We start from the raw sequence: 26,193 nt of genomic DNA on the forward strand, positions 1-26,193 counted from the left end.
AGTCTCCTGGGGGAGAAGCACAGCGACAGAGCATGGCCGCACACTGGGATGGGATGGGAGGTACGGGAGGAGTGTCCGCCATCCAGGTCATGGAGGTGAAGTGCACTGGGAAGTCTTCATAAAAGTGACCATCCTGAGGAGGAAAAGAATTCTCTGTGTGAGAGAAGCAAGAACGACGCTCCGTGCCAAGATAGGGACGAAGACAGGGCATGGCCACGGGAGGGCAAAGTTGTGTGGGGCTGCAGGGGATGCTTTCCCCAGAAGGGGGGTGTGTGTGTACGTGCACGCGCAAGTGCGCTCGTGCAAGCTCTGAACAATTTTCAGCCAGAGTGGTGGTGGTGGTAATACAGGTCATAAATAGTACCTTTAAAAGAACAATTAGATGCCAATAGGTATTGATTGAGTGGAGTAGAGATCATTTATTCATTATTCAGTACCTACTATCTGCTAAGCATGGTTCTAAATTCGGGATATTCAGGGATGAGTAAAATGTAGACTCAGGGCTCTGAAGCAGACATTCTAGTAGGGGAGAAAGACAATAAACAATAGGGAAAAGACAGGGTCAGTTACAAACCAGTGGCTGCGGAGTTGGCGCTAGCTCATGGTAGCTCCCTAGTGTCAGAGTAAAACTGTCTCCAGAGGGTTGTCTGTAGCCAGTTTCTTAAAGTAGATCTCCAGACCTCTCTGCCAAGGCCCTTCTGGGTGTATTCAAACCTCCAATATTTCCATCAGCAGCAGCGTGTGTTAAACATTGGCATCACCCAAAGAATCTTTTCATAGGCTTATTGTCATAAACATCAAGGGGAACATTAAAGTAGGGAAGGTGAATAATAAGTATTGGCAAGCTACAGTTTGAGATAGTATGGTCTTCAACGACTCCACTGATAAAGTGACTCGTAACTGAAAATGCGAAAGACCCATGCAAACCCTGCTCAGGCTGACCCAGACCAGGCAGCCTTTCCTTCAGTTGAACGTGGAGTTGCTATGGGTGGGAATTGACTGCAAGGCACCTAGCAACAACAACGCCCTAAGCAAAAGGGAAAGGAGGATTCTGAGACAGGGACATGTCTGGCCTTTTGGAGGAACAATAAGAAAACCAGTCTGACTGAACTACAGAGCGTAACAGACAAACATGAGCGAGTGGGAAAGATGTGTCCCAAGGGCAGAGGTAATAAGGGAACAACTGGTGTTAGAGAAAGGAGAAGGACCGACTGGAATAAAGCAGGGCCCCGAGGAAGGAGAGTGGATGTACTCAATAAATACTTCTGCCTTCTGGAAGGTAGCGTTTGGTGGTTGAGCGGATCGTAGGAGGAGGCGAAAAGACTCCAAAGTTTCTACCTAGGGCACTTAGGGCAGAAGGCGATGCTCTTCGAGGGAACAGGAGGAGGAGGAGGCGTTAAGGAGAATATACAGCGTTCAGTTGGGTAGCGAGTTTGAGCGTCTGGATGCTGTGCAGAGAATGGTGACCACAGTATTGGCAATATAGATCCTGAGCTCAGAAGAGACGTGAGCTGGAAGTAAAGATTTGGACACAAATACTAGTAAAATCCATAAAAGTGCATGAGAGTGATTGCTCATATTGTATTTTAGAAGATGGAGGAACAAGGAATGGAACCAGGGAAAATACTAATATTTACAGCTAATACTTAAGGGTGTGGTAAGAGACCAGTTAAAGCCTCCTTAACAGTAAGTGGAGCGGGGAGAATGCTCTAGACACCAAGAGAGCAGTCCTGTTCTGTTTCACCCAGCATCTAGAGCAGCGGCTCTCAACCTGTGGGTAGCGCCCCCTTTGGGGTCAAATGACCCTTTCACAGGGGCCACCTAAGACCATCAGAAAACACATATCTCCTCCATCTGTCTCCAAGTGGGTCTGCCCACATGCAGATACGCCCACATGCCAGTCCCTAAGACTGTTACCTATGCTACACCATGCTTCAAGACAAAATTTCATTTATTTGTAATTAGAAATAAATATTTCACAATGTATAATTACATATTGTTTTGTGATGAATCACTCTGCTTTAATGATGTTCAATTTGTAACAATGAAAATACATCCTGCATATTAGATATTTACATTACAATTCATGACAGTAGCAAAATTACAGTAATGAAGTAGCAACAAAAATAATGTTATGGTTGGGGGTCACCACCACATGAGGAACTGTATTAAAGGGTCGTGGCATTAGGAAGGTTGAGAACCACTGTGACTTCCACAGAATAAGCAAGTTGGTCATTCTAGTGTCACTTGATCAATTCACCAATTCACTCACTGCCATCGAGTCAATTCTGAATCCTAATGACCTTATAGGATAGGGCAGAACTGTCCACCCTGATGGGTTTCTACGACTAACTCCTCATGGGAGTAGAAAGCTCTTTCTCCTGCAGAATGGCTGGTAGTTTTGAACTACTGACCTTCAAGTTAGCAGTCCACCTCATAGCCCACTATTTCACCAGAGCTCCAAGTTACCACCAGGAACACTCGTAGTTACATATTGGCTGGGCTGCTAACCACACGGTCAGCAGTTCAAAACCACCAGTTGCTCCGTGTGAGAAAGATGAGGCTTTTGAGGCCCATCAAGAGTCTTGGAAACCCAGAGGGGCCGCCCTGCGCTGTCTTTGGGGCTGCTACGAGCCATTGACTTGAGGGCACTGAGCTTGACCTTTGAGCCTTCAAGGCCAAAGGGATTATAAACTCTGAGCATGAAGCCTCCTCCCTTTTCAAGATGCTTTTAGCTCGGCCCCCTGTCTTCCTTTCCCTTATCCTTGAATCAAACTTCATCTTTCTTTTCCACCCATTTTCTTCTCCCCTAAATGGCCATTTCTTAGCTCAGACCGGCACTCAGAGATACACGGTTTTGATCTCTGGTTTATTTCTTAGTTCGAGAAACACATTTAGCCACACAGATCTAAATCCGTATTTAGCAGACACCAGCAAAATGTCTGCAAAGACAATTTTCCACTCGTTCCTTGTTGGTTCGGGTTGTTCCCCCTATCCTTCACACATGCAGTTCTTTATGCACCAGTTCTATTTGGGAAAACAATGCTTCAGTAATTATGCTGTATCATGGCCAGCATTCCTAAACATCAGCCTATGCAACATGATGAAACAAAAGAGTGTTTGAGGAGGGATTAATTCAGTAAAGTTCAAGGGCCAGACAGACAAGATGAGAGACTTGATCCTGCTGGAAGGGAGAGACATCATCTGACCCTGTAGTTGTGAGACGTAGAAAACCTACACACACACACACACACACACACACACACACACACACACACATCAGTAACTGAGCCCTACTCCAGACATGTTCAAATATATCAGGATCTCTGGGTGTGATGTCCTAGTATTTCTTTTATTATTTTCAACATCAGTGATCTACAGAAATCCACATTTCTTTGTAGTGGGGAAGTCTGTGAAATCAACATGTCTTAAAGGCAAGGACCATGTGTTTTAATGGCTCTGGGGTGCTGTTTGTCACAGCAGCTTTGGGTACATCCCACCACACGTAAGCCTTGGGTTGTCAGGACTGGTCCAAACCTGGTCTCACTTCCTTGCCCTCTGGTGTTTGCAGTGCCTGCAGCTGTGACCAACCTGAGGATCACAGAGAATTCCACTGGACACCTGTCCTTCAGCTGGACCACCTCGGAGGGGGAGCTCAGCTGGTACAACATCTTCCTGTACAACCCAGATAGAACGCTCCAGAAGCGATCTCAAGTTGAGCCACACGTTCAGAGCTTCTCTTTCCGGAACTTGCTCCAAGGCCGGATGTACAAGATAGTGATTGTAACTCACAGCGGAGAGCTGTCCAATGAGTCTTTCATATTTGGCAGAACCGGTAAGACCCGGTGGTGGGCAGCTGGGAACCGCCAGGGAATTGCCTCATGCTTCACTGGCTTTCCCTTCATTTGTCCATAGTTTCTGGTGCTATCTAGTGTGTAGCTTTCTAGGAACTGTGTGACCTTCAGGATCTGAGGTCCCCAATTCGACCTTTGGATATATGTAAGAGTCGTGGGTGTGACCATTTTTTGTATTGGCTTCCCTTGCCTCTGCCAGCGTGAAGCAAACAGCTAAATGTTCAATGAACCAAAAGATTCGTCGGGGCCTGACTCCACGCAGAGGTGCCTCGGAAGAAAGGCCTGGTATCTGCTTCTTCACAGTCATGTCCATGAAACCCTTATGCACCAGTGCTGCACTATGTCCTTTGGGATCACTCATGCAATACAGGCCTTGTGGGCTTTGAGGAGCCCTGTTGGTACAGTGGTTACATGCCAGGCTGCAGTCCACAAGGCCAGTGATTCAAAACGACCAGCTTCTCCTCAGGAGAAAAATGGGGATTTGTACCCCCATTAACTCTTACAGTCTTGGAAACTCACAGGGCAGTGCTACTCTGTCCTGAGTCGGCAGCGTCTTGATGGAAGGGAATTTAGGGTTTTCTGGTCATGGGGTTTGATGCCAAGAACTCTGCTTCCTCTGGTTGCTGGCAAACTGCTGGCAGAGGGCTGTGACCCACCGTCCTCCAGATCCTGTAGGACATAGCTGGAGGGAAGGGCAGGCCCAGAGAAGGACAGTCACATGCAGGACAAACAAGGACCATTGTACGAACTGGAAACCTAATGCTACTGACATGAAACAAAAATCACGGAACAGGAAAACAAAAGCCCAGAGCAGTCTTTCTGGGCTGCAAATAGGAAACTGGAGTTTACTTTTTCTATAATTTGAGCTCTTTAGTCTCATGTTCATATTCCATGTTTATTTAATCTGACAGTAGTAGTTTGGGGGCTCCCTTGCTCAAACTCTGGGGTCTCTACTGGGACTGACTGTGACCAAGAAACAAACCCCCTGACCTCCTAGAATCCGTCACAGTTCCGAGGGGGAGGGGCTGCACAGGTGCTATGAAGCAGGCAGAATCTAAAAGGAGACGGTTTCCATGATCTCCTTCCTTCTTTTGAGGAATTAAGAGCCTGGCTAGCACAGAGGTTAAGCACTCAGCTGCCATCCGAAAGGGAGAGGGATGTGGCGGTCTGCTTCCGTGGAGGTTACAGCCTTGGCAGGCTTACGGGGCAGTTGTGCCCTGTCCTATAGGGTCGCAGTGAGTCGGAATCAACTTGACATCAGTGAGGGTGGAGATCCAGGAATTATTATATATATATATATATATATATATATATATATATATATATATATATATATATATAGAGAGAGAGAGAGAGAGAGAGAGAGAGAGAGAGAGAGAGAGAGAGAGTGTGTGTGTGTGTGTGTGAGGTGGGGGCAGGGAAGACATGCTAACCAAGACTGCAGGTGAGGCAGCTGATGAAGCGTGCCTGCTGAGCACACAGCAGAAGCTCTCGGGCCCCTCGCTTCCTGAAGGGAAGTAAAAAGCACAGCGATAAATCTAAACCAGACAAAGAATGGTCTGCGTGTTACTGTTTCTCGGGCCGCTGGCCCTCTGGGGCCCTTCTCCTCCTTGCTATGTAAATGTCCTCCCACCCAAACACCAGTAACTTAGGGTGCAGGTGTCTTCAATTTCCAATAGTCTCCACACCTCCAGTGTGGCTACGTTGCTACACTGGTAGACAGGGCTGTTAACGGTCCCTTCCAAGATGAGGTTGGACCAGTGTGTGGTTTTATAAGAAGAAGCCCAAGAGTGCGGGAATCCTGAAGGAGGGTGGCGAGACCGTGCTGACATCGGAAGCCGTGGTTCTGGCACGGCGCCCTACAGAGCGGGGCCCACCTGGGAGGGTCTGGGAAGAACTTTCCCAGGCCTCCTACAATCAGCTGCGATAGAAACGGGCCTGCCCAGTAGTAATTACTCCTAAAGGAATACCTCATTTTATGTGTTTAGCAGAGCAGATGTAGCAAGCACAGAAAAGCCACTGACTGGTGTGTTTCACTTGCATTTAATTTATGCCACCTCTCAAGAGATAAACCACTTGGCCCTAAGCTCCCGTGGCCTACAACGCAGGGGCAAGACCTGACTTGACAATTCATTTCTCTACTGAGACTACCTCATGCTTTCAAGCAAGTCCCTTTGCTCCCGTGTTGTTTTCAGTAAACGTTGTTCCTTCCATTTCAGTCCCGGCCTCGGTGAGTAACCTCAAGGGGTCCAATCGGAATATGACGGACAGCCTGTGGTTCAGCTGGAGTCCGGCGTCTGGGGACGTCGACTTTTATGAGCTGATTCTCTACCACCCCAATGGCACGAAGAAGGAAAACTGGGAAAACAAGCACCTGACCGAGTGGCGTTTCCAGCGCCTGGTTCCCGGACGAAAGTACACGCTGTGTGTGATAACTCACAGTGGCGATCTCACCAACAAGATCACCGGCGAGAGCAGAACGGGTAGGCCGCTTAGTTACCGGTGGCCAACTGACCACGGCAGTTGCCAGAAATAAAATCAATAATGACAGGCTCTACCAGCCCAGAGCTTGGGGAGCCCCAATGGTACCAGGGACGATGGACACAACCTTTGGTGAGAAAGCTCTAGGTCCTCAGCACGGCGCTGACATGCACCTATGTGAAGCTGGGAAAGCTAGTAAGCACACGGAGGCTCGCTGTCCTCATCTGTAAAGGAAGGATAATCGTCCCTCATCATTGTCTTCCTAGGTGCAGTGCTTCCTAGCCCCCTGTAATCTCGGGCATGCGCACACAGTATTAATGTCTGTGTGTTGTCCAGTGGGCATCGATAAACAAGGCTGTCTATACCTGGATATCATGGCCTGTGAATTCAACTCTGCCACCCCCAAATCTGATGGAACCAACACTTACACACACTCGTGACCTGCACCACCCTGGTTAGGGGAATTGAGGACAAAGTACATTTTCTAACTGTGAGGACATAGTGTTACACTTGCTAAACATTCTCCAAATGGAAGGTCCTAGAGTTTCGGTATTATCTCTCTACACCAAGCCTGTGAACAGCATGCCTGGTGTCACTCAGCCACCTTTATTTGCTTATAACATGGATGTCATTTTCCCCCCTTTCTCCTACCTGCAGCCCCCAGTCCTCCCAGTCTTATGACATTCGCTGATGTCGCGAACACGTCCCTGGCGATCACATGGAAAGTGCCCCCAGACTGGACAGACTACGATGACTTTGAGCTGCAGTGGTCCCCCAAAGACGCACTCACGGTCTTCAACCCTTACAGCGACAGAAAGTCGGAAGGACGCATTGTGTACGGTCTCCATCCAGGACGATCCTATCAATTCAGTGTCAGGACTGTAAGCGGCGATTCCTGGAAAACCTACAGTAAACCAATTTTCGGATCCGTGCGGACAAGTATGACAAGCTTTGTCACTTTGGGGTTTCAGTTAGAGAGACAGGAAATTATATGTTGCCACATCTTGTTTTTGGTTTAAATCTACTCTTTTACTTGGGATGAATTGGATCTAAATTTAGGCAGAAGGTTACAGAGACTTGCTCATTCATTCATCATTAACAACAATTAATAAAACAGGAATAATCTCCACCTTCATGGAGCTTATAACTTGGTGAGCGATGCTATAATTAAACAGTTACACTTGATGAAGGAAATAAATGGTTCTGTAGAAACATTGGATAGAAGCATCTAATTCAATATGAGTGAGACTTCCTAGAAGAAGAAACATCTATGCAAAAACATAAAGAAAGAGTAGAAGTCATCAGATGGTAGAAAGCAGAGGAGACTCATGCAGGGGGGAGAATAAACATTTCAAATCCCATGGAAAAGTGAAAGATCTGTTAAGAGAGGAACAGAAAGAAGTTCGATTGATCAGAGATGGGGCATAGAGATGTTAGGTAACTTGTCCAAAAGTTCATCACAACAGTGCACAAGAAGAATGTAGGAACCCACCATGAGTGGAATCTGAATCCAGGAAGACCAAGCTGTATTTAAACAACCACATCACCCTGCCTCGTCTTCTATCTGCTTTCTGCCACTCAATTCCAGTGTCCACGTGTGCACTGGTGTCTCTAATCATATTGGCACCTGGTGACCACGAAAGGGAAAGCATCTGACTTCCTCTAATCTTGTGCTTCTCCTAGTGTGACCTGGCAGGCAGGAATTCCCTTGGGGGGGGGGGGGGGGACACAAGAATGTTTCCTTGAAAAAAAAATCCAAATGAAGTTTGAGAACATTTATTTAGGACTTAGAGTGAGGTAGAGCCCAGGAGCTGAGAATGACTCCAACTCATGACGTCCCGGTGTCCCTTCCCCTCTTTCTCCTAGAACCAGACAAGATACTGAACTTGCACTGCCGGCCTCAGAACTCCACTGCTATTGCCTGTTCCTGGATCCCTCCCGATTCGGACTTTGATGGGTATAGCATTGAGTGTCGGAAAATGGACACGCAAGAAGTTGAGTTTTCTAGAAAGCTGGAGAAAGAAAAATCTCTGCTCAACATCATGATGCTCGTGCCTCACAAGAGGTACCTGGTGTCCATTAAGGTGCAGTCTGCCGGCATGACCAGCGACGTGGTTGAAGATAGCACGATCACAATGATAGACCGTAAGCTTCCCGGGACGTCCACACCCCTCTCGATCGCATCCACCACTGGCCAGGCGCACCCCCTCCCTTTCATATTGGGGGTCTTGTTGCTCCCTGAAGACCAGGGCCCCACCTCCTCCCTGACACAGAGACATCTCTCAGTGTAAAGTGCCCCAGCAGTGAACAAGGCAAGTGATGTTAAAGTACCAGAATGAGTTAGGATTTAAATACATCACTTTGCCCGATAGACCTCGGGTGATAATGGAGCTTTTAAGCAATTTGAAGCACAACTGCAGGATATCCTGCTGAGGAGCTGCCTCGTTCATTATGCTTACGGTGCCCCTGGCAAGCCGCTTCCTCCACCTGCTTCCCTTCAGAGAGGAGGAGGAAGCTTTCTTGATTGGGATGTTAGACACACACGTGCACACTCTCTCTGTCTGATGTGGGGGAGTGGAGGATTTCATTTCACCCACTGTTGTTTATCACCTGAACGCAGAGTTGTGACCTCTCTTGGTTCCTTCCCCACCCTCTTGTCCAGGCCCCCCTCCGCCACCTCCACATATCCGTGTGAATAAAAAGGATGTGCTAATTAGCCAATCCTCCATCAACTTCACTTTCAACTGCAGCTGGTTCAGTGACACCAATGGAGCCGTGAAGTACTTCACTGTGGTCGTGCAGGAGGCTGATGGTAAGGTTCATGAATCTGCTCTGCTGTTAGATACAGGATTGCTTTTTCAAGGGCTCGCTTTCAAATTCTTAAGAGGAGAAAACTCACTATTTGTACATACCATTTAGATCTCTCTCGCACGTTCTCTCTCTTCTCTCTCTCTCTCTCTCTCTCTCTCTCCCTCCCTCCCTCCCTCCCTGCTGAAAGCAACAGTGATGTAACAAGAAATTGTTCAAAGGCTCTTTAAGTAGTAATAAAATCTTATCTGCTAGGCTTAATGGTTACATGAGAGAAGAATGATAGTTAGATAGTTACACAGTGATAACAACAAAGGAGTCTGTGCATCCCGACCATGGGACCATGGGCCCGGCACCCGTTTAAAGTTCACTCCACTGCCTGGCTCTTTCAGTTTTCACAATAAGCCTGTGAGGACAAAGCCAATATTTGTAATGAATAAGGACCTCAAGCACTAAAATATTAAGTAATGTATTCACAGTTACAATGTTCGTCGTTAGGTGGAAACATTATAAACTGGATTATATCTCCAATACCTCAACCAACCACGGTCCCAAACCACCCACCAATTCACAAAAACACACACAGAGGAAGCACTGGGATGACCGTGCAAGGTATCCCTCCTGTCTCTCCTGAATGTTGAATAGTTTCTCTGCCTAGTTTCCTCAGTTATTCAACATCCCATAATAACCCGTGAATCTGCCCGTGAGAGCGGATTGTGTTGGCATTTGCCAGACCTCCTACAGAAGTGTTGCTTTGAGGGGCCAAAGCCCACAGCCATCGAGTCAATGTCAACTCACAGGGACCACATGCCTATAACTGGGTTTGCCATTGAGGGCTTGTGCAATCGTGTCACCAAAAGAGAGCTGTGAGTTGAATGGCATTATTCATGTTTCACTTTCCTTATCTTTCTCAAAAGTGTTTAGTGGGTTGTCCTTGACTTTCTTAAGCATCTCTGACCACGTTGACCCATTTGTGGGCAAGGGGGAAACTACAAGTCTGGCCAATAGCAAACTAATCTCTACACAAAATCGTGTTTTTGTTTCCTGAAGTATCTAACAGTCCGTGTGCTTTTAAATGTTGTTTGACTTTAACAAGCTCAGTGGTTCTCAACCTTCCTAATGCCACTGCCCTTTAATAGTTGCTCATGTTGTGGTGACCCCCCCCCAACCATAAAATTATTTTCATTGCTACTTTATAACTGTAATAAAAAAATAAAAATAAATAAAAAACAAAAAACTATGATTTTGCTACTGTTATTAATTGGGCGACCCCTGTGAAAGGGTCGTTCAACCCCACCCCCCCAAAGGGGTCACGACCCACAGGTTGAAAACCGCTGACCAACCTGGTAAACAATCAATTAAATAATGGCCGAGGTGGGCTGTGCATCCCAGATTTCCTCACACCTCATAATTGGAGGGAAATGTGTGAACTGTGGAGTTGTGGTTTCGTTAGGCTGAGAGAGAGAGAGAGAGAGAGAGAGAGAGAGAGAGAGAGAGAGAGAGAGAGAGAGAGAGAGAGAGACTGTTTTCCTTATGCCAGGGGGAGCTTCAAAGTGTGCATGGAAACGTTTCCGTATCTTTTCATTCTACTTTTCCATACACTCTTTGAGGCCCCCCCCCACCTTGTATAAGGCAGTGGTGAAAAATAAATCAGGGAATTCATCTAAGTGAAACATCAACTAAGTCCACATGGAAGAAGCACACCAGCCTCTGGGTCCCTAAAAGGGACATGCTACTGGTTTATGTGAATAAATGTCTATCACCAACCAGGGCCCTGATTGAGTCCTCATTAAGTAAGTGTCATGGATTAGCTTATGCACCGCACCCAGACAGGTCGGCTAATATCACAAAGAGATCTTCCAGCCTCCCCAGTCCTGACACAAGAGCCACCTCATTGGTCTAAACCCTCAGGTGTGGTCTGGAGACCTCCCCCCAAAAATGCAACACCTGAGAAAATCCCAAGGTCTCAGGAATCAAGGGCAATGATCCAACTTGAGGAGGAGAGTTAATGTAAAGTTAATGTAAAGTCCACACGAGGACTTACTCATTCTGAGCCAACTTCATTAAACAAGTTCAAGATACAGCAATGAGCTCCTACAGGACCACTCCTTGAAGTTCATTGTGAAAGGTATCTTATCTCTATAATATTTATCTTCCTAATTGTGCTTTCCTCCAGCTAACATCAAAACTAGCTTGCAGTGCCAAAACACACAGTGGGCTGAAGCGGATGGGAAGAGTTCTGGGAAGTGTTCTGAAAGATGGGCCAAATTCAAGCCAGGATAAAACTGCACTCAAGATAACAGAAAGCTGTACTCAGAGCCATGATCTGATTGGACATGTGGAACGTGCCTTGCAGGGTGGACTGCTCTGGCCTGGGACATGGTTTCTCTTATCTTGAACCTGTTTCCCAGGTCAGAGAGATTTCCTTATTAGCTCAGCTACAATGGTTGTTGGCAAGGTCGAGTGCTTATCCAAATGCCTGGCGTTATGGGACGTGTTATCGTTTGCTTGGTGCAAGAAATTGCCCTCCCTCTTCCCCGTAGACATACAGATACACACACACTGCACATTTTGTGTCCTGCAAAATGATGATGATCCTAACAATGCTGTGGATGGTGGTACTGCTGATGAGTGTGTGTGTGTGTGTGTGTGTGCACGCGTGCGCGCGCGAACACACACACACACACACACTATAGAACAACTCTATAGCATATCTGTTGGCGGGACCTTGTTTTCTACTTTAATAAACAATTTACGGGCACCTAAATCCACATTAGGCCATAATCTGCATGCGTATCTATTCCCAGGTCTTTTGCCCACAGAGCAACTGGATGGGTTTGAACTGCTAAACTTTAGGTTAACCACCAAGCGCTTAGTTGCTGCGCTACCAGTGCTGTGTGTGGGTATTCTTTATAGCCATGTAAATGAAAATTAATTTAGGGAATTTCCCAATAGCATTTTGATGTCCCAGAACCTGTACTGCTCAGAGGCGCCCTGGTGGAGCAGAGGTTACTAGTTGAGCTGCGATCTTTAGTAGGTCAGCTGAACAAAACCACCTGCAGCTCCAGGGAAGAAAGACTGGGCCACTCCCATAAACAGTTAGGAGATGTCTCTGCGAGTCAGCCTTGACTCGGCCAGGAGAGGGCTGCTCTGAGGCTAGGCTAGCGGCAGCAAGTCAGGAGCAGGCAGCTTTCTAAACATAGGTAGCCCTCACTGGAGCACTGCGGTCTCAGCACGTCCCTGCTGTTCTCCCCGCAGGCAGCGAGGAGCTGAAGCCAGCACAGCGGCACCCTCTGCCCACCTACCTGGAGTACCGGCACAACGCCTCCATTCGGGTCTATCAGACCAATTATTTTGCCAGCAAATGCGCTGAAAGTCCCGACAGCAACTACAGGAGTTTTCACATTAAGCTGGGAGCAGAGATGGAGAGCCTGGGTGGACAATGTGATCCAAATCAGCACAGGTTTTGTGACGGACCACTGAAGCCTCGCACCGCCTACAGGTGAGATGTATTGCCGTCATTCTGCTAGCAGAGACAGACCTGCTCCGTCACGGGGCGCTAGGCTACCTGAACCTCTGATGCGTATGAGCGCCTCTAGATGAATGACATCAATTCACAGGCGCTGGGTAAAGAGGCTCTTCAGGGTCCAGCAATAGCTCCGGTTTGCTACGTGAAGAACACATGGGAGATTCTTAGCCTATGGCTCTTGCTCCTACAACTTCTTTCATGGGGTTAAATTGCTAACTACTGTGGGGACTGCTGAGGAGAAAGGCTGAGTTTAGGCGACGGGAGCGATGTTAGGCTGGGTCGTCCACTTTCAATGAATTTACATGTACTTATTTATTTTGGTGGGATCAAAAGAAAAGGTGCCCTGTGGCCCACTTGCAGTTCTTAGAGAGAAAGGGGGGCACCTTTTCCTCAGCCTAGGATGGAGGGAGCTAAGGAGCTGTGGCTTGGCCAAAGCCACAGGCAGCCCCGCTGCACGCAACAGCCCTTCCAGCCCTCGGAAGTGCCCATGTTCTTGGTCTGCACTGTGTTCCCCCAAAGCTAGCCCAAGCAGAAGTCCCCAGCATCCCAAACAAGGTCCACAAGAGAAAGAACCAGCTTGCATATATAAGGCTGCAGGGGTCCAAGCTGATGACGAGTGTGGAGGACCCGCCATCTGTGTAGGTGTTGACAGAGATGGAGGACAGCCAGTATCACAGCCAACTGGGATCCCGCTGGACCAGTGTCTATGGCGCTAGGACGCGGGTCTCAGCCCCAAACCATTTCTGTTCGAGTCCTCGGGAGTCTATGACATGGTCCCACACCTGGGAGGCTGCTTAGCTACTCCCTCATAGCAACAAGGAGGGGCACGTGGTTTTATGAAGAACTCTGACGAGATCTGGCTGCTCAGGACTCCCCATGCATTGGCTACTGGCTCTCCAGCTGAGGGGAGACCCTCTGAGTAAACACCTGCACGCTTATGAGTGGTGTTTACTTCAAAAGGGACCCTAGGAGCCGATGTTCTGGAAGGAAGATTCATGAGTGTCAGAGTAACACTGTGCTCATTAGAGTTGCCAAGGCCCGTCATTTCAGAGAGAGACCACCAGGCCTTTGACTGGGGTCCCCCTGGGTGGACTTGGACCCCCAGCTTTTCCCTCAGTAGCTGAGCACCTCAGTAATGTGCTCTTCCCAGGGATATTGGTTCTCTGTAACCTGAAGACGGTGAGGTCTCTGAGAGAGCAGAGGAGGCACCTGAGGGAGATGGGCCCCTGGGACCCTTCACATGTGTAAAGCTGGGGATCGCCCACCTCTTCTGTGCGTTGGGCTCAACGAAACTGGAGTAGGAGTCTCTGAAGTGCAGCTTGGTCTTTCTGGTTAGAAAGTTAACCATGTCTGTGTGTGCATGCTTGCTTTTGTCGAGGGAAAGAGAGACATGGACTCGTGACTATATTGAAGCGAGAGAGGAGCTGTAGAAGGTTCACATCTGGACCAGAGCCCGCCAGCATCCCAGCAGGCACCCACCCTGCCCCTTTCAGCTGCCCAGATACAGTAGAGAGCGCCTGGATTTGAGTTCTGGCTCTGGAGCTTTATTGGATGGTGTGATTTTGTACACAGCATTTTCATTCTCAATGCTCGCCTTTTTGTATCTGCCAACCCGTCCAGCGTTGTCCTCAGGAGTGATGTCTGTGATCCATCAAACCGAGTGAGGGCCCTTTTAGATCAAGAGTTTCTGGGCGATCCCACGCGCTTACCGAAGCAGGTCCAAATTCCTGTTCTGGGTACACAAAGCCCTCAAGCACTCCCTTCTGCCTCCCTCGGCAGCCTCATCTTCTACCATCTGCCCCAAGAACTCCCTGCCCTTTTCCTAGTCTTCCGTCCTCAGAGTTCCCTTGAAGGAGGGGCGGCTCTCTCAGACTTTCTCTCTTGGAACATGTATGTGCATGTTCTCTTCTTTCCAGAGTGGCCCCGCCTGCCTGGGGAAGTCCTTCTTACCTGTCGAAAGCCAGCCCAGTCCTCCCGAGCCTGACACTGCATCCACAGCCATGCTTGCCACTTGCAGCCAGCCATTACACCCCTCTACAGCTGCTTTTACCAGGGACTTTTAAGCCTTTGGAAAATTGCCTGCCCCTTCACTAGACTGAGAGTGCTAGGAGGGGAAACAGCCCTGTATTGGCACCAAAGAAGCACTCATTAAATGTTGCCTGACCAAGGTGAGGGTCAAGGTGCTCTATGGAAAGTTACACATCCTTCTCATAGCTTCATCAGCTCGTGCCATACATAATTCTCTTCTAGAACAAAGATTTCCTTGTACATTTGGTTCATCCTGTTAAACGCATGCCGGGCAGGTGATGCTCGTTAAGAAGGGCGTGGGCGGGGTCCCCCCCCACCCCCACCCCCCGGCCATGGGAGAACCGCATGCAGAGTGCCCTCTTGTGTGGTGGCTGCTGAACTCTGCGTCGGCGCCATCAGACTGCTGTCTGTCTCGAGAGGGTCACCACAGCGACCTTCACCAGCCATCAGCCACTGCTGATCCAAAGAGAACAGGTAGACAGGACAGAGCAAGGGAAACGCGAATTGGAATGGAAGGAAATAGGGAAAAGCTAGGTTTCGCTGAGAGGCAAGTTTACTATGACAGTAAGTATAATGTTTTCCCATCCATTGTTGGATTTCTAGTGTCCCTTGTTGCACAGGGAAAGAAAAGGTGTGAACCGTTCGGGGTTGGGGGAGCAGCGTGGGAGTTAGGAACATGCTAGTGTGGTTGTGTTTCCATTGTAAATAGAACAGCAACGTGACCACTGTCAGGACAGCGGCTTCTCCAGACCTCAGCTTCCTTGAATGAAGGAAACGCAACCATGTGATCTCTAACTTTCTGTAACAGAATTCTGACCCAGACACATTCTGACTCTTGTCCGACACACGATACTTGTTCATTAGAATATTATTTATCATGTTGATGACAACAAAATAAAATATCCAGTGCATGTTTTATTGCCTCCTCTGTGGAAAGCACCGAGTCGAGGGCTGTGGGGGAGAGAGAGACAAACAAGGTGAGAGTCCTGTCTTCAGGAACATGTGACTTATGGAGAGAAAGGAGACCTGTATGTAAATAGAGTCAGAAATACAAATGACATAAGAGGTGCAATGTAAATCAATTCAGAGGGTTCATGGAGGAGGTATCATTTTAGCTGAGCATTAGAAAGCACAGAAGAATGCACACAGATACTTAGACACTAATGTTTTATCGCATCACCATTCACCTGTGTCCATCAACAAGCTGAATGATGAACAAAACGGGGTACATACATACAGCAGAATATTACCTACCCACAATTTTTTCCACAAGTAGCAGATCTATTAGAAATGAAGTTCTCATACAATCTGGTATCGTCCTATCTCACTGCTCTGGGCGTCCCCTCTACCGCTCCTCCCGGGCTCTGTCGCAAGCTGCACTATGAGGACATCTCTACTTGTGCACTGCGACCTTCTCCTCACTGTGACCGGCCCTCCCTCCTTCCTCAGTGCATCCGCCTGCTCTTCCTGCTGCCTGGGGTGCAGCCACGTTCCCTCCCTCTCCTCACGGTTCTGTGTAAAGATCAAGGAGACAGACCTTCACTCACCATGTAAATAAAGTCCATTGCTTCAAGTCCTCTTACCGGCTGCTTTTCTAGGATAGTGCATAGCTTTGTGATTTATCATCTGTCGTCTTCCGTGACTGGGCAAGCTCTCTGCAAGGGTAGGGGCTTGTTTTATTCCTTACAGTGTACCAGAATTGAATGAATGAATGAACGAATGGGTTGGTAGATAGCTGAATAGATAAACTCGTGTGTCCGATTCCATAATTGATATCCTATATGACGCACCCTCTGGCTAGGTGCCCCCTATGTTTCTGCCCAAACTGTGATTTGTCACTTAAATAACTAAATCTGTTGTCTTTTCAGAATCAGCATTCGAGCTTTCACACAGCTGTTTGATGAGAATCTGAAGGAATTCACAAAACCACTCTATTCAGACACGTTTTTCTCTTTGCCTATCACCACGGAGTCAGGTAAGGCTCACCTGTCCAGGCACCCCCACATTGTACCAACAATCATGCTTAACTAGAAGACCTCTAGAGAGGCGATCTGATGACTGAGCTAAGGGTGAAGGACACCTTGGCTTTCCATCTGGACTCTAATCTTTGTGTAATCTTGGACAGATGAGAATCACGGAGATTGGGCAGTTTCTGTCAGAGAGGGACCTGGGAAGGGGATTCATCTGGAGAAGAAGATAAATGTACAACATCTTTTTATAAAAGTAAATTCGTTTAAAATGATGCGTGAAAAATACTAGAATCAAGAGCTCGTATAGGCCAAAATATAAATCCAACCAAAAAGCTTTTTAATTATAAGAGGGAATGGACGTATAGAAATGTATATACATAGAAATGCATACGACTGAAAAATAGTATTAACAATTATTAGTACAAAATAATTGATAATTATTTTAAAATAATAATGAATACAATTAAAGTATTCACAATGAACATAGCAGTGAGTGCTTTTACACTAGAAAAATGGTTAACATAAAAAAATACATAGGAAATACATACATAAATTTATGAAAGAAGTCTTCTACAGTAGAACAAAGGACATGTCTAAGCACTCATAACAGCTCCTATGTGCTGGTCAAAAGATGAGGCTGGCTCCTCCCACAAAGATTTGCAGTCTCAGTGCCTCCTCTGTCCTTGACGGTGGCTGAGGCAGAAGCGACTGGAAGCTGTGGGCTTGGAATCTTCTCTGTGAAGGTATGAAATATTCTACCCCAAATAAATTACTTTAAAACAGTGAGTGAAAAACTGTTAGAATCAAGAGCTACAAGCCAAAATAAAAAAAACGGAATCCCCAAAGGGCTTCACCTGTAAGTGGGAATGGACAAGTAGAAATGCACACGGAAAATTGCTTATCCTGACCTCCCTCTGACCTTGGGAGGATGCGAGGAGGACCACACGCACCAAGAAAGTAAACATCCTGTGTGCCCCCCCCCCCCCCCGGGAGAACTGCAGTTCTAGCAACTCCTGCCATGGTCCTCATCACTCCCCGAACTGCACCGCCTTGGAGTATTTCGGCCATGCCAGAGCAACTGCATGTTTTTCATCAAATTTTTCCTTTGTACCGTTATCCTGAGCATTCTTGGGGAATTCCCCTCACTGTACAGTAGCCTCGCAAACAGCCCTCTATTGATGCCAGCTATGGGGACAGTCGCCCACTCTTCACATCAGAAAGGGGTCATCAGGACACGGTGAAGAAGGTGTAGATGGGTTTGCTTGTAATTTAATACTAAGTGAGGATTTTGAACATAGCCTTTCCTATTTGAAATATTCCTATACAACAACAAGGTTTTTCTATACATTCCAGTGAGGAAGAGTATAAACATTCAAGTAATCGTGAAACACTCTTTGATTAATTGAAGAATCTTTGAAAAGATAATATGATGCACAATAAAAGGAAGATCATTGTTAATTACATTATTCTCAAAAAGCAACAATCAGTAAACAAATTCCATGGCTTAAATGCAGCTGCAAAATCAGGCTATTCTTCTTCCTAAATGTAAGAACTGGGGAAAAAACAGCATGAAAGCAAATGTAGACGTTAACCTGGGTTAGCAAGGGTTGTGAAATGTGATTTTAGATATGTCATCAAAAGTAACAAACGGATGAAAAAAATAACAAAAGGAAAAATAATAAATTGGACCTCGTCAAATGTTTAGATGTTTGTATTTCAAAGGACACTATCAAGAAAGTAAAAAGACAGTCCATAGAATAAGGAGAGAAATTTCCAAATCATATTTCCTTTAAGGGTCAAGTATCCAGAATATCTAAACTCTAACAAATAATAGTAAATAAATAAACATACAATAGTTGTAACAGGCAAAGGACAGTTCTCAAAAGATCTACCAATAACCATTAAGCTAAAATGAAACCCACTGCCATCATGTCGATTGCAACCCATAGTGACCCTGTGTGTTTCGGCAACTGTAGGTAGCCTCACTTTTTTCCCGAGAAGCAGCTGGTGGGTTTGAACCACTGACCTTTTTTTCAGCTGTCCAACATTTACCCAACAACTCCCCCAGGCCTCCGAATGAGCAAGAAGCACACGGAATGATGCTCAACATTGTTGCTTATTTGGGAAATAAAAGCAAAACCACACTGAGGTACCGCTGCACACCCACTGGTGTGGCCGTAGTCCAAAAGGCAGGCAATGATGAGTGTTGACAATGAATGGAGGAGTTTCAAATCTTCAGACGCTGCTGGTCCACTGCCATCGAGTCCATGCCGACTCACAGCAACCAGGGTGGAACTGCCCCCGAGCTTCCGATAGTGTTGCTGCTTAAGGGAATAGAAAACTATTTTGGAAAAGCATTGTGCCGTTTTGCACAGAGTAATCATGTGACTTTTAAGTATATACTCAAGAAAAATGAAAATATATGTCCCACAAAAACTCATTTAGAATAACATTGTTCAGAGAAGGCACAAAGTGGAAACAACCCAAATTTCCATGAACTGCTGCCCGTGTAAATGTGGTAGATCCACACAATGGAATACCAGCCCATACAGAAGAATGCAGTGCTAATGTGACTGAACTTCGAAAACAGTATGCTAAGTGGGAAAAAAAAGCCAATTATAAAAGACCACAAATTACTTTACTACATCCATTTTTATGACATGTCCAAAATAGACAAATTTATGAAGACAGACCTCACTGAAACAATGACCTCCTGCGCTAATGGTCATGAAGCAGAGTCTCACAGTGCTTTGTTCTAACATATATGAGATGACCATCACTTGTAGTCAACCCAATGGCGACGAATAACAAGAGAAAGACACAAAGTCGATGAGGGCTTGCCTAGGGTTGGAAGGTTTGCAAGGAAATGGGGAATGATGACTGAGCGGTATGAGGTTGCTTTGGCGGGGAGATGGGAACCTTCCAAAGCTGATTGCGGTGCCGGCTGCAGAACTTTGTGCCGAGTCTAAAAACCCTTGAAGTATACCATTTAAATCAGTGAATTACGGTCTGGTGTGTGTGAATTATTTTTCAATAAGGCGACTAGAAAAATGGGTTACTCTCTGCTCCCTCCCTCCACTCCCAGTGGCTGCATCATACCAGATAATGTGATTTCTTTTTAAATAACTTGCAGCCAACCCACTGAATTTGCCAAAAGCCCAGATGCTGTGTGACACGTTTCATAAAAATGACATAGCATCTTTATTTTGATGGCAAACATCATGTGCTCCATCCTAAAGACTGGCCTCTCTCAGATGACCCAAGCTTCATAAGCACGCACAGAAGTCCAACAGCCCTGTGTCAGTGAAACCCCGTTAACTTAAGTATAGGGACAGTACTGGGGAGTGTGGTGAGCAGCCTGCTGCAGGAGAGTAGCCCAGGCTCCCTCCTATCAGTTGCCTGGGCTGAGCTTTGGGTGGGCCTTGCTTGTCTGTGGCCTTGACTTGGAGGCGATCTGCCAGAGTGCTGCTTGGAAGAGAGCATTCATTTTCCCACCTGGATTTTGTTGTTTCCGCAGAGCCCTTGTTTGGAGTCATTGAAGGTGTGAGCGCTGGTCTGTTCTTGATCGGCATGCTGGTGGCTGTGGTTGCCCTTCTGATCTGCAGACAGAAAGTTAGGTGAGTACAAAGGCGCCTTTGTGATGCAAATGACAACGTCTTTTACCCAGGTCTCTTTACACCTTTGATGAGCTTTGCTTTGACAAGGAGACTGAGGAGCCTCTGTGGCTTCATTTGGACGGGAAATAACACCTTTTGCACAAGGGGAAAAAACTCCGGCTCCTCAAGAAGGCAGAGACATTTGCAAAGTGCATGCTCCAGTACTTTCCGAAAATATGCTCCAAATGATGGCTGACATCACCATTTGGGGCTTATATCTACCATCCAAATTCACAAAGGGACCAAAAAGAACCCAATAGCACGTCGCCGCCATGCCACTCCCTGTTCTCTGGGGGCATTTCTGGTATCTGGCACACTGGCCTCGCTCACACAATCTGGCTTGCGGCCTCCGAAGCTTACTGGGCTTTTTAACAGAAAGTTTCCTTGAGTGTGTGGGAAGTGCTTGTGACCTGTAGCCAAAACCCACGAGAGGGAGGCTCAGCTATTGCACAGATCCGCTAGGGGAGCGGGGGTGTGGTGGGGGGCAGAATCTATTTCTTCTTCGGGCTCTGCTCCCCCTTTCCCTCTCTCAAAGGGATGTGCCTTGGCTGGGAATAAATCTACCGGAGTACCGGAAATTCCATCTGAGCACAAACATGCCCAACCTTACAAGAAATGGAAAATTTTTGTTCAAATCAAATTTAACCATTGGGATCAAAAAGCTTCTCCCTTGTGTTCCAGCCACGGTCGAGAAAGGCCATCCGCTCGGCTCAGCATCCGCCGGGATCGACCATTAGCTGTGCACTTGAACCTGGGCCAGAAAGGGTAACTGCCACAGTTTCCTTGACTCAAGTTGTTGAAAAAGGAGCGGATGGTATTCTGTGAGATTTGCTAACTTGGTCTTTTTCCTTTTGTTTTCCCTTCGCAGTAACCGGAAGACATCTTGGTAAGAGAGCGAGCTCGTTAAGGACAGGATTATGTGCTTTGAAACGCAGCTCATGTTGGTTACGGCATAGTACCTTGTCCTTAGTAATGGTCTCTTCTTTGTGCTACATTTTTTATTATAGCCCAATAAAAATAAATCAATTTGAAGGACACTTTATGAAGCTCCAGGCTGACTCCAACTACCTGCTATCCAAGGAATACGAGGTACGATTGGGGTGCAGCGAAGCTTTGGCACCCCTAGTTTGCCCTGACTCTTTCTCCAGAAGCCCTGCCTGGCTGGCTGGGCTCAGGAGCTGGGGAGATGTTTAGCGTCTCAGCTGAGTGCCCTTCCATGCCAGCATCCATTCCCCGCATAATATACCACTTCGTCCCGGAGGCCAGTTTAAACTCCAGAGTAGCTCAGCAGAGTGGCGGTAAAGAAGAGACGCATTCTAAAGAGTGTCAGTTCCTCAGCCTGGCCATTTCCTTGACGAGGAGAAACTGTGACCTGGGATTTGCTTCCTCTTTTGTCAAGTTAGTGTCAAGTTAGTGAGCCTCTCTGACCCGTATCTCTTCACCTGTGAAATGCAAATTAGGATCCGTCCCTTTGGGACTGCTATGAGGATCCGAGCTTATGTCCATCAATCATGTGCCGGAGCTCGCCATCTGCTCTCATCACCACGACTGCCTAGGGAACTCCATGGTGGAGATCGACTGGCCGTGTAGGGTCACTATGAGTCGGAGCTGACCTGGCAGCACACAACCACACACTGCTAATATTTTTATATTATTGAGTACTAAACACCGAGAGATTTGCTCTATTGTAGTTCATATTCTCCTACTTGCAAACGTATTTTTTACTTAACAGGACTTAAAGGACGTGGGTCGAAACCAGTCGTGTGACATTGCACTCTTGCCAGAGAACAGAGGGAAAAATCGATATAACAATATATTGCCCTGTAAGTTGTGTGTTGAAATGTGGACTACTGCCTTCCACTAGCCTTTTCTTTCCTTTTCTGGGGATAAAATGGAGCTAAAGAAATACAGGCTAGCCGGATACAGGAAAGCTCTGACTTCAAATGCCTTCAAAAAAGGAACGATTTGTGTTTTGTTGCACTTAAGTCTGGTTAAGAGGGGCATCATGGGCTGCGACATTTCACCATGTGGTCCTGTTGCTTCTCCTTGGAGGTTTCCTAGAAGCAATGGGCTACAGCATGGGCTCCAGTGTCCAGAGGGCTTGGACTTGCTTAACAAAGCCTCTAGTTTGTCATTCTTCTTTTTATTATCATCCGTAGTGTATTGAGGGAAGCAATAGGAGGTAGTTTCTCTGGATTGTTTTCCAGCAGTGAAAGGAAGCTGGCCGGTCCAACAGACAGATGTCATAGTATTCTAAAGGGAAGCACAGATGGGCCTTCCAAGGGCATTTGGCATTTGTTAGCTAGTTTGGTTGGTTGGTCGGTCGGTCTGTCGGTCAGTCCAGGGGATAGGAGAGCCACCCCCCAAGAGTCAGTGACAATTTCTCTCAATCAACTTTCTTCCAGATGATGCTTCACGGGTGAAACTGTCTAACGTTGATGACGATCCTTGCTCTGACTACATCAATGCCAGCTACATCCCTGTAAGTGGACCGCTGAGCCACACTAGCTGGGGATGGAGCTTGGAGGGTGGCCACTCTGGAAATGCCTTTCCAACTACATATTCTGACTTCTCACTGAACCATCTTTCTATAGGTTTTCAAAGACCCTGTCTCTTGCCTTCAGGCCAGCAGGGCCTGATTACCATAAAATGTGAACATGCACTGAACTCATAGCAAAGGTCCATTTATCACCATAGATGTAGCCATACCACATCATAAATAGGCTAGGATGTTTTCAGGGGTCATTTTCCCCCCTCTGCTGCTCTCAGATTAGAGCTCTCCAAGGAAGCAGAATGAGGCAGTATTGGTTATTTGGTAGAAATCTCATGACTCGTCCCAGGCAGTACACCTCAATTCGCTCACTGGGACAGCGTGGGGCGGTGCATGCCGCCATGAGGTTAAATAGGCCCCAGCAGATTTTCAGACAAAGACCGACTGTGCAGGAAAGCCCAGTGGTCTACTGCCAAGAGACTCTTGTGCAGCATCGTATTACATTCTCTCATCTACAACCAATTTTTCAGTTCTATATGGAGTCACCATGTCTCAGGGGCCACTTAATGGCCACCGCTGATAACCACAACGAATCTAGTCCTCTAATGTCTTGCACCAACACCCTTCACACAGCTCAAAGTTTGAGCAGACCCTGTGCTCTGATTCCAGCTCCGTTCTAGCTAACTTCCAGTAGCACACAACAGTGAAACGGATTTTAAAGGCAAACATCTGGATTTTAATTCTACCTCTGCCTCATGCTGACCCTGTGCTACCTCTCTGTGTCTTTGTTTCTTCAGAAAATTAGGTTAGAATTGGGGTAATGATTGTATAATTCTTCTTGATATGATTGAACTATTGAATTGTATGATATGCGGATTATGTGTCAATAGCTGTAAAAATTGTTTATATCAGTCACCCATTCACCTTGATGGCACAGTGGTTACATGTTGGGCTGCTACCCCCAAGGTCAGCAGTTTGAACCCAACAAAGACAGAGGCTTTCTACTCCTGTAAAGAGTTTCAGTCCCTACTGTCCAACTCTCCATGTGACTGAATTGTATGATATGTGAGTTATAGGCCAATAAAACTGTTGGGGGGAAAAAGGGTTACAGTCTCAGAAACACAGGTGCAATTCTTCCCTGCCTATCAGGTCCCTATGAGCTGGCAACAGCTCAATGTCAGTGGGTTTGTTTTGAGTTTTGAGCCCTATGTCCAGCACTGAGCTGTGTGTAGGGATTATGCTATACAAAAGAATTCTCAGAACTGAGCCAGAGGAGTGACAAGGCCACAGCACAAGAAACAGGGCCGAGCGGTGCTTCTCCAGCATTCACATCCACCGGCACTGTCTGCAGAGCTTGTTTCAAGGCAGATTCTAACTCAGGGGGTTGGGGATATTGATGATCCCAATATTGTTGGTCTGCGGACCAAGAGGTGAGAGGTTGCCATGGGAGCACCTGGGAGGAGAATCTCACCCTGCACAAGATAAAGGAAGGCTCTGCAGAACAGGCAACATTCTGCCTGCTTGGAGGATAAATAAACATTAGCGAGATGAAAGCAGTGTGAATGTGGGTGGTAGGTGGGGGTGTGAGTGTGGGTGTGGGTGGTGGGTGGGAGTTGGCAGAGATGACATAATTACAGAGGCCCTGAGAAGAGATGAGAAGAGAAAGGGCTTTGAGTAGAATCTACAAATGATTCTGTATTGCCAGAATGCAGAGAGAGTGGGTGAAAGGAACACCTACTCATTAGTTAGGATTTCTGAAATCTGCAAAAGGTCCACTGCATGTTATATGGTTGTTATTGTGGCTGCTGTTAGCTACCACCGACTTGGCCCCAAGTCGTGGCAAACCCCTATGCAGAGTGGGATTCTGCACCATCCCATGATCAGCTGAGGAGGTGATGTTGGTGATCCAGAGGGTCTTCGCTGCTTCATTTGGGGGAGAATAAAGTACCTGTCACTTCTTAGTCTGTCTTAGCTTGAAAACCCTGATCAAGCCTTTCTAGCATGAGATTTCTTGATTTGGAGTTGAACTTGGGTCTTTCTGTATGAAAAGCATGAATTCTATCCCTGAAACATCAATGTCCCCAATCATATAGTAGATGCTCAAAAAGCAGTGGTTATTTGAATAGTATATTGTTATTACAATAGCAATATTTTATTACCAGCCATACAAAATCACTGAAATTCCTCTACATTAAATAGGGAGAAAACCTGCTCAAGTCATTCCTGCAGTGCACACACACACACACACACACACACACTTGTCCACATCCTCCATTGGCATTCTAGAATAGAGCCAGCCTAATAAAAAGGAATTTGGTTCTTAACAATAGCTCAGCCCTGTGGCCTTTGTCCTTCCTGCTCGCTAACCCTGACACTGTGTGAAGATCATTTTCTCAAGTCAAGGGCCTGGGAGAGGCCTCCATATCCTCTCGTCTGCAGAGCTCTTTGTTTATAGCTCCTAAGAGCTCCATTGTTTCTGAAGCTCCATGTTGTAAATTCATTTCAGGGCAACAACTTCAGAAGAGAATACATCGCTACTCAAGGACCGCTTCCTGGCACCAAGGATGACTTCTGGAAAATGGCGTGGGAACAGAACGTTCACAACATCGTCATGGTGACCCAGTGTGTGGAGAAGGGCCGAGTGAGTAAACAGCCTCCCTGGCTTCAGAGATTTTGCCTTCTGCCACCTGTGGGGATTCAATCCCATTGTCAACCGCTAAACTCTACGCAAACCAATACTTGTGAGGGCTCTTGTGAGAACTTTGTTAAGGAATCGGCTATTTAGTTAGGAAAGGCTTTCTGATTCTGGCTCTGAAGGTTCCATCAAAGATGTTTCCAAGAGTGGGACGGAGCTAGTGGAAGTGTCATCCCGGAGCAGAGCAACTGGCCATTGTCGCTTCCTCCTTCAGCCGATGGCTAGCAGAAAGACGTACCCGTGGCCCAGCCCTGCTTTGAAAAGGAAGAAGTGGATTTTAGGCTTCTGTGGATACAAAGTAGAGTCAGCTGGGAAAATTAAGCAAGCTTCTTATAATGAGTGCTCACGCAATCGTCTGCTTTAAAGGGTTACCCTGAGGAATAAAAGAGAGATGACGTAAAATGCGCAGGGTCTGTGCTCAATACATATATGTCCATCTTCATGCATGTAAAGAGAGTTCTGGTGGCACCGTCAGATAAGCACTGGACGGCTGACCTCAAGGTAGACAGTTAAACCCCACCAGCTGCTTCCTGCAGGAGGAAAGTGAGGCAGTGTGCTCTGGTCAAGGGCAATAGTGTCAGAAACCCTACACAGAGCTGCTGAGTCGGAATGGGTTCAATGGCACGAGGTTGGGTGCATGTAAACACAGCCTAGCTAAGTGTTCAGACTTCTCAAATGGCA

At 46.8% G+C, this 26,193-nt stretch overlaps 1 protein-coding gene across 1 annotated transcript in view; it reads left to right on the forward strand.

The window, feature by feature from the left end:
- Positions 1-26,193, forward strand: part of PTPRB (protein tyrosine phosphatase receptor type B) — a 121,036-nt gene that overhangs the window by 80,139 nt on the left and 14,704 nt on the right. The window contains exons 16-29 of the mRNA XM_075552777.1: positions 3,572-3,835; positions 6,074-6,337; positions 6,993-7,274; positions 8,202-8,480; positions 8,998-9,147; positions 12,402-12,645; positions 16,569-16,675; positions 20,188-20,287; positions 21,008-21,091; positions 21,195-21,212; positions 21,334-21,415; positions 22,059-22,149; positions 22,732-22,808; positions 25,324-25,458. Coding sequence (XP_075408892.1) covers positions 3,572-3,835; positions 6,074-6,337; positions 6,993-7,274; positions 8,202-8,480; positions 8,998-9,147; positions 12,402-12,645; positions 16,569-16,675; positions 20,188-20,287; positions 21,008-21,091; positions 21,195-21,212; positions 21,334-21,415; positions 22,059-22,149; positions 22,732-22,808; positions 25,324-25,458 — 2,177 coding nt within the window. The remainder of the gene's footprint in view (positions 1-3,571; positions 3,836-6,073; positions 6,338-6,992; positions 7,275-8,201; positions 8,481-8,997; positions 9,148-12,401; positions 12,646-16,568; positions 16,676-20,187; positions 20,288-21,007; positions 21,092-21,194; positions 21,213-21,333; positions 21,416-22,058; positions 22,150-22,731; positions 22,809-25,323; positions 25,459-26,193) is intronic.

Source organism: Tenrec ecaudatus, chromosome 6 (assembly GCF_050624435.1).
Source record: "Tenrec ecaudatus isolate mTenEca1 chromosome 6, mTenEca1.hap1, whole genome shotgun sequence".
NCBI classification, from domain to species: Eukaryota; Metazoa; Chordata; class Mammalia; order Afrosoricida; family Tenrecidae; genus Tenrec; species Tenrec ecaudatus.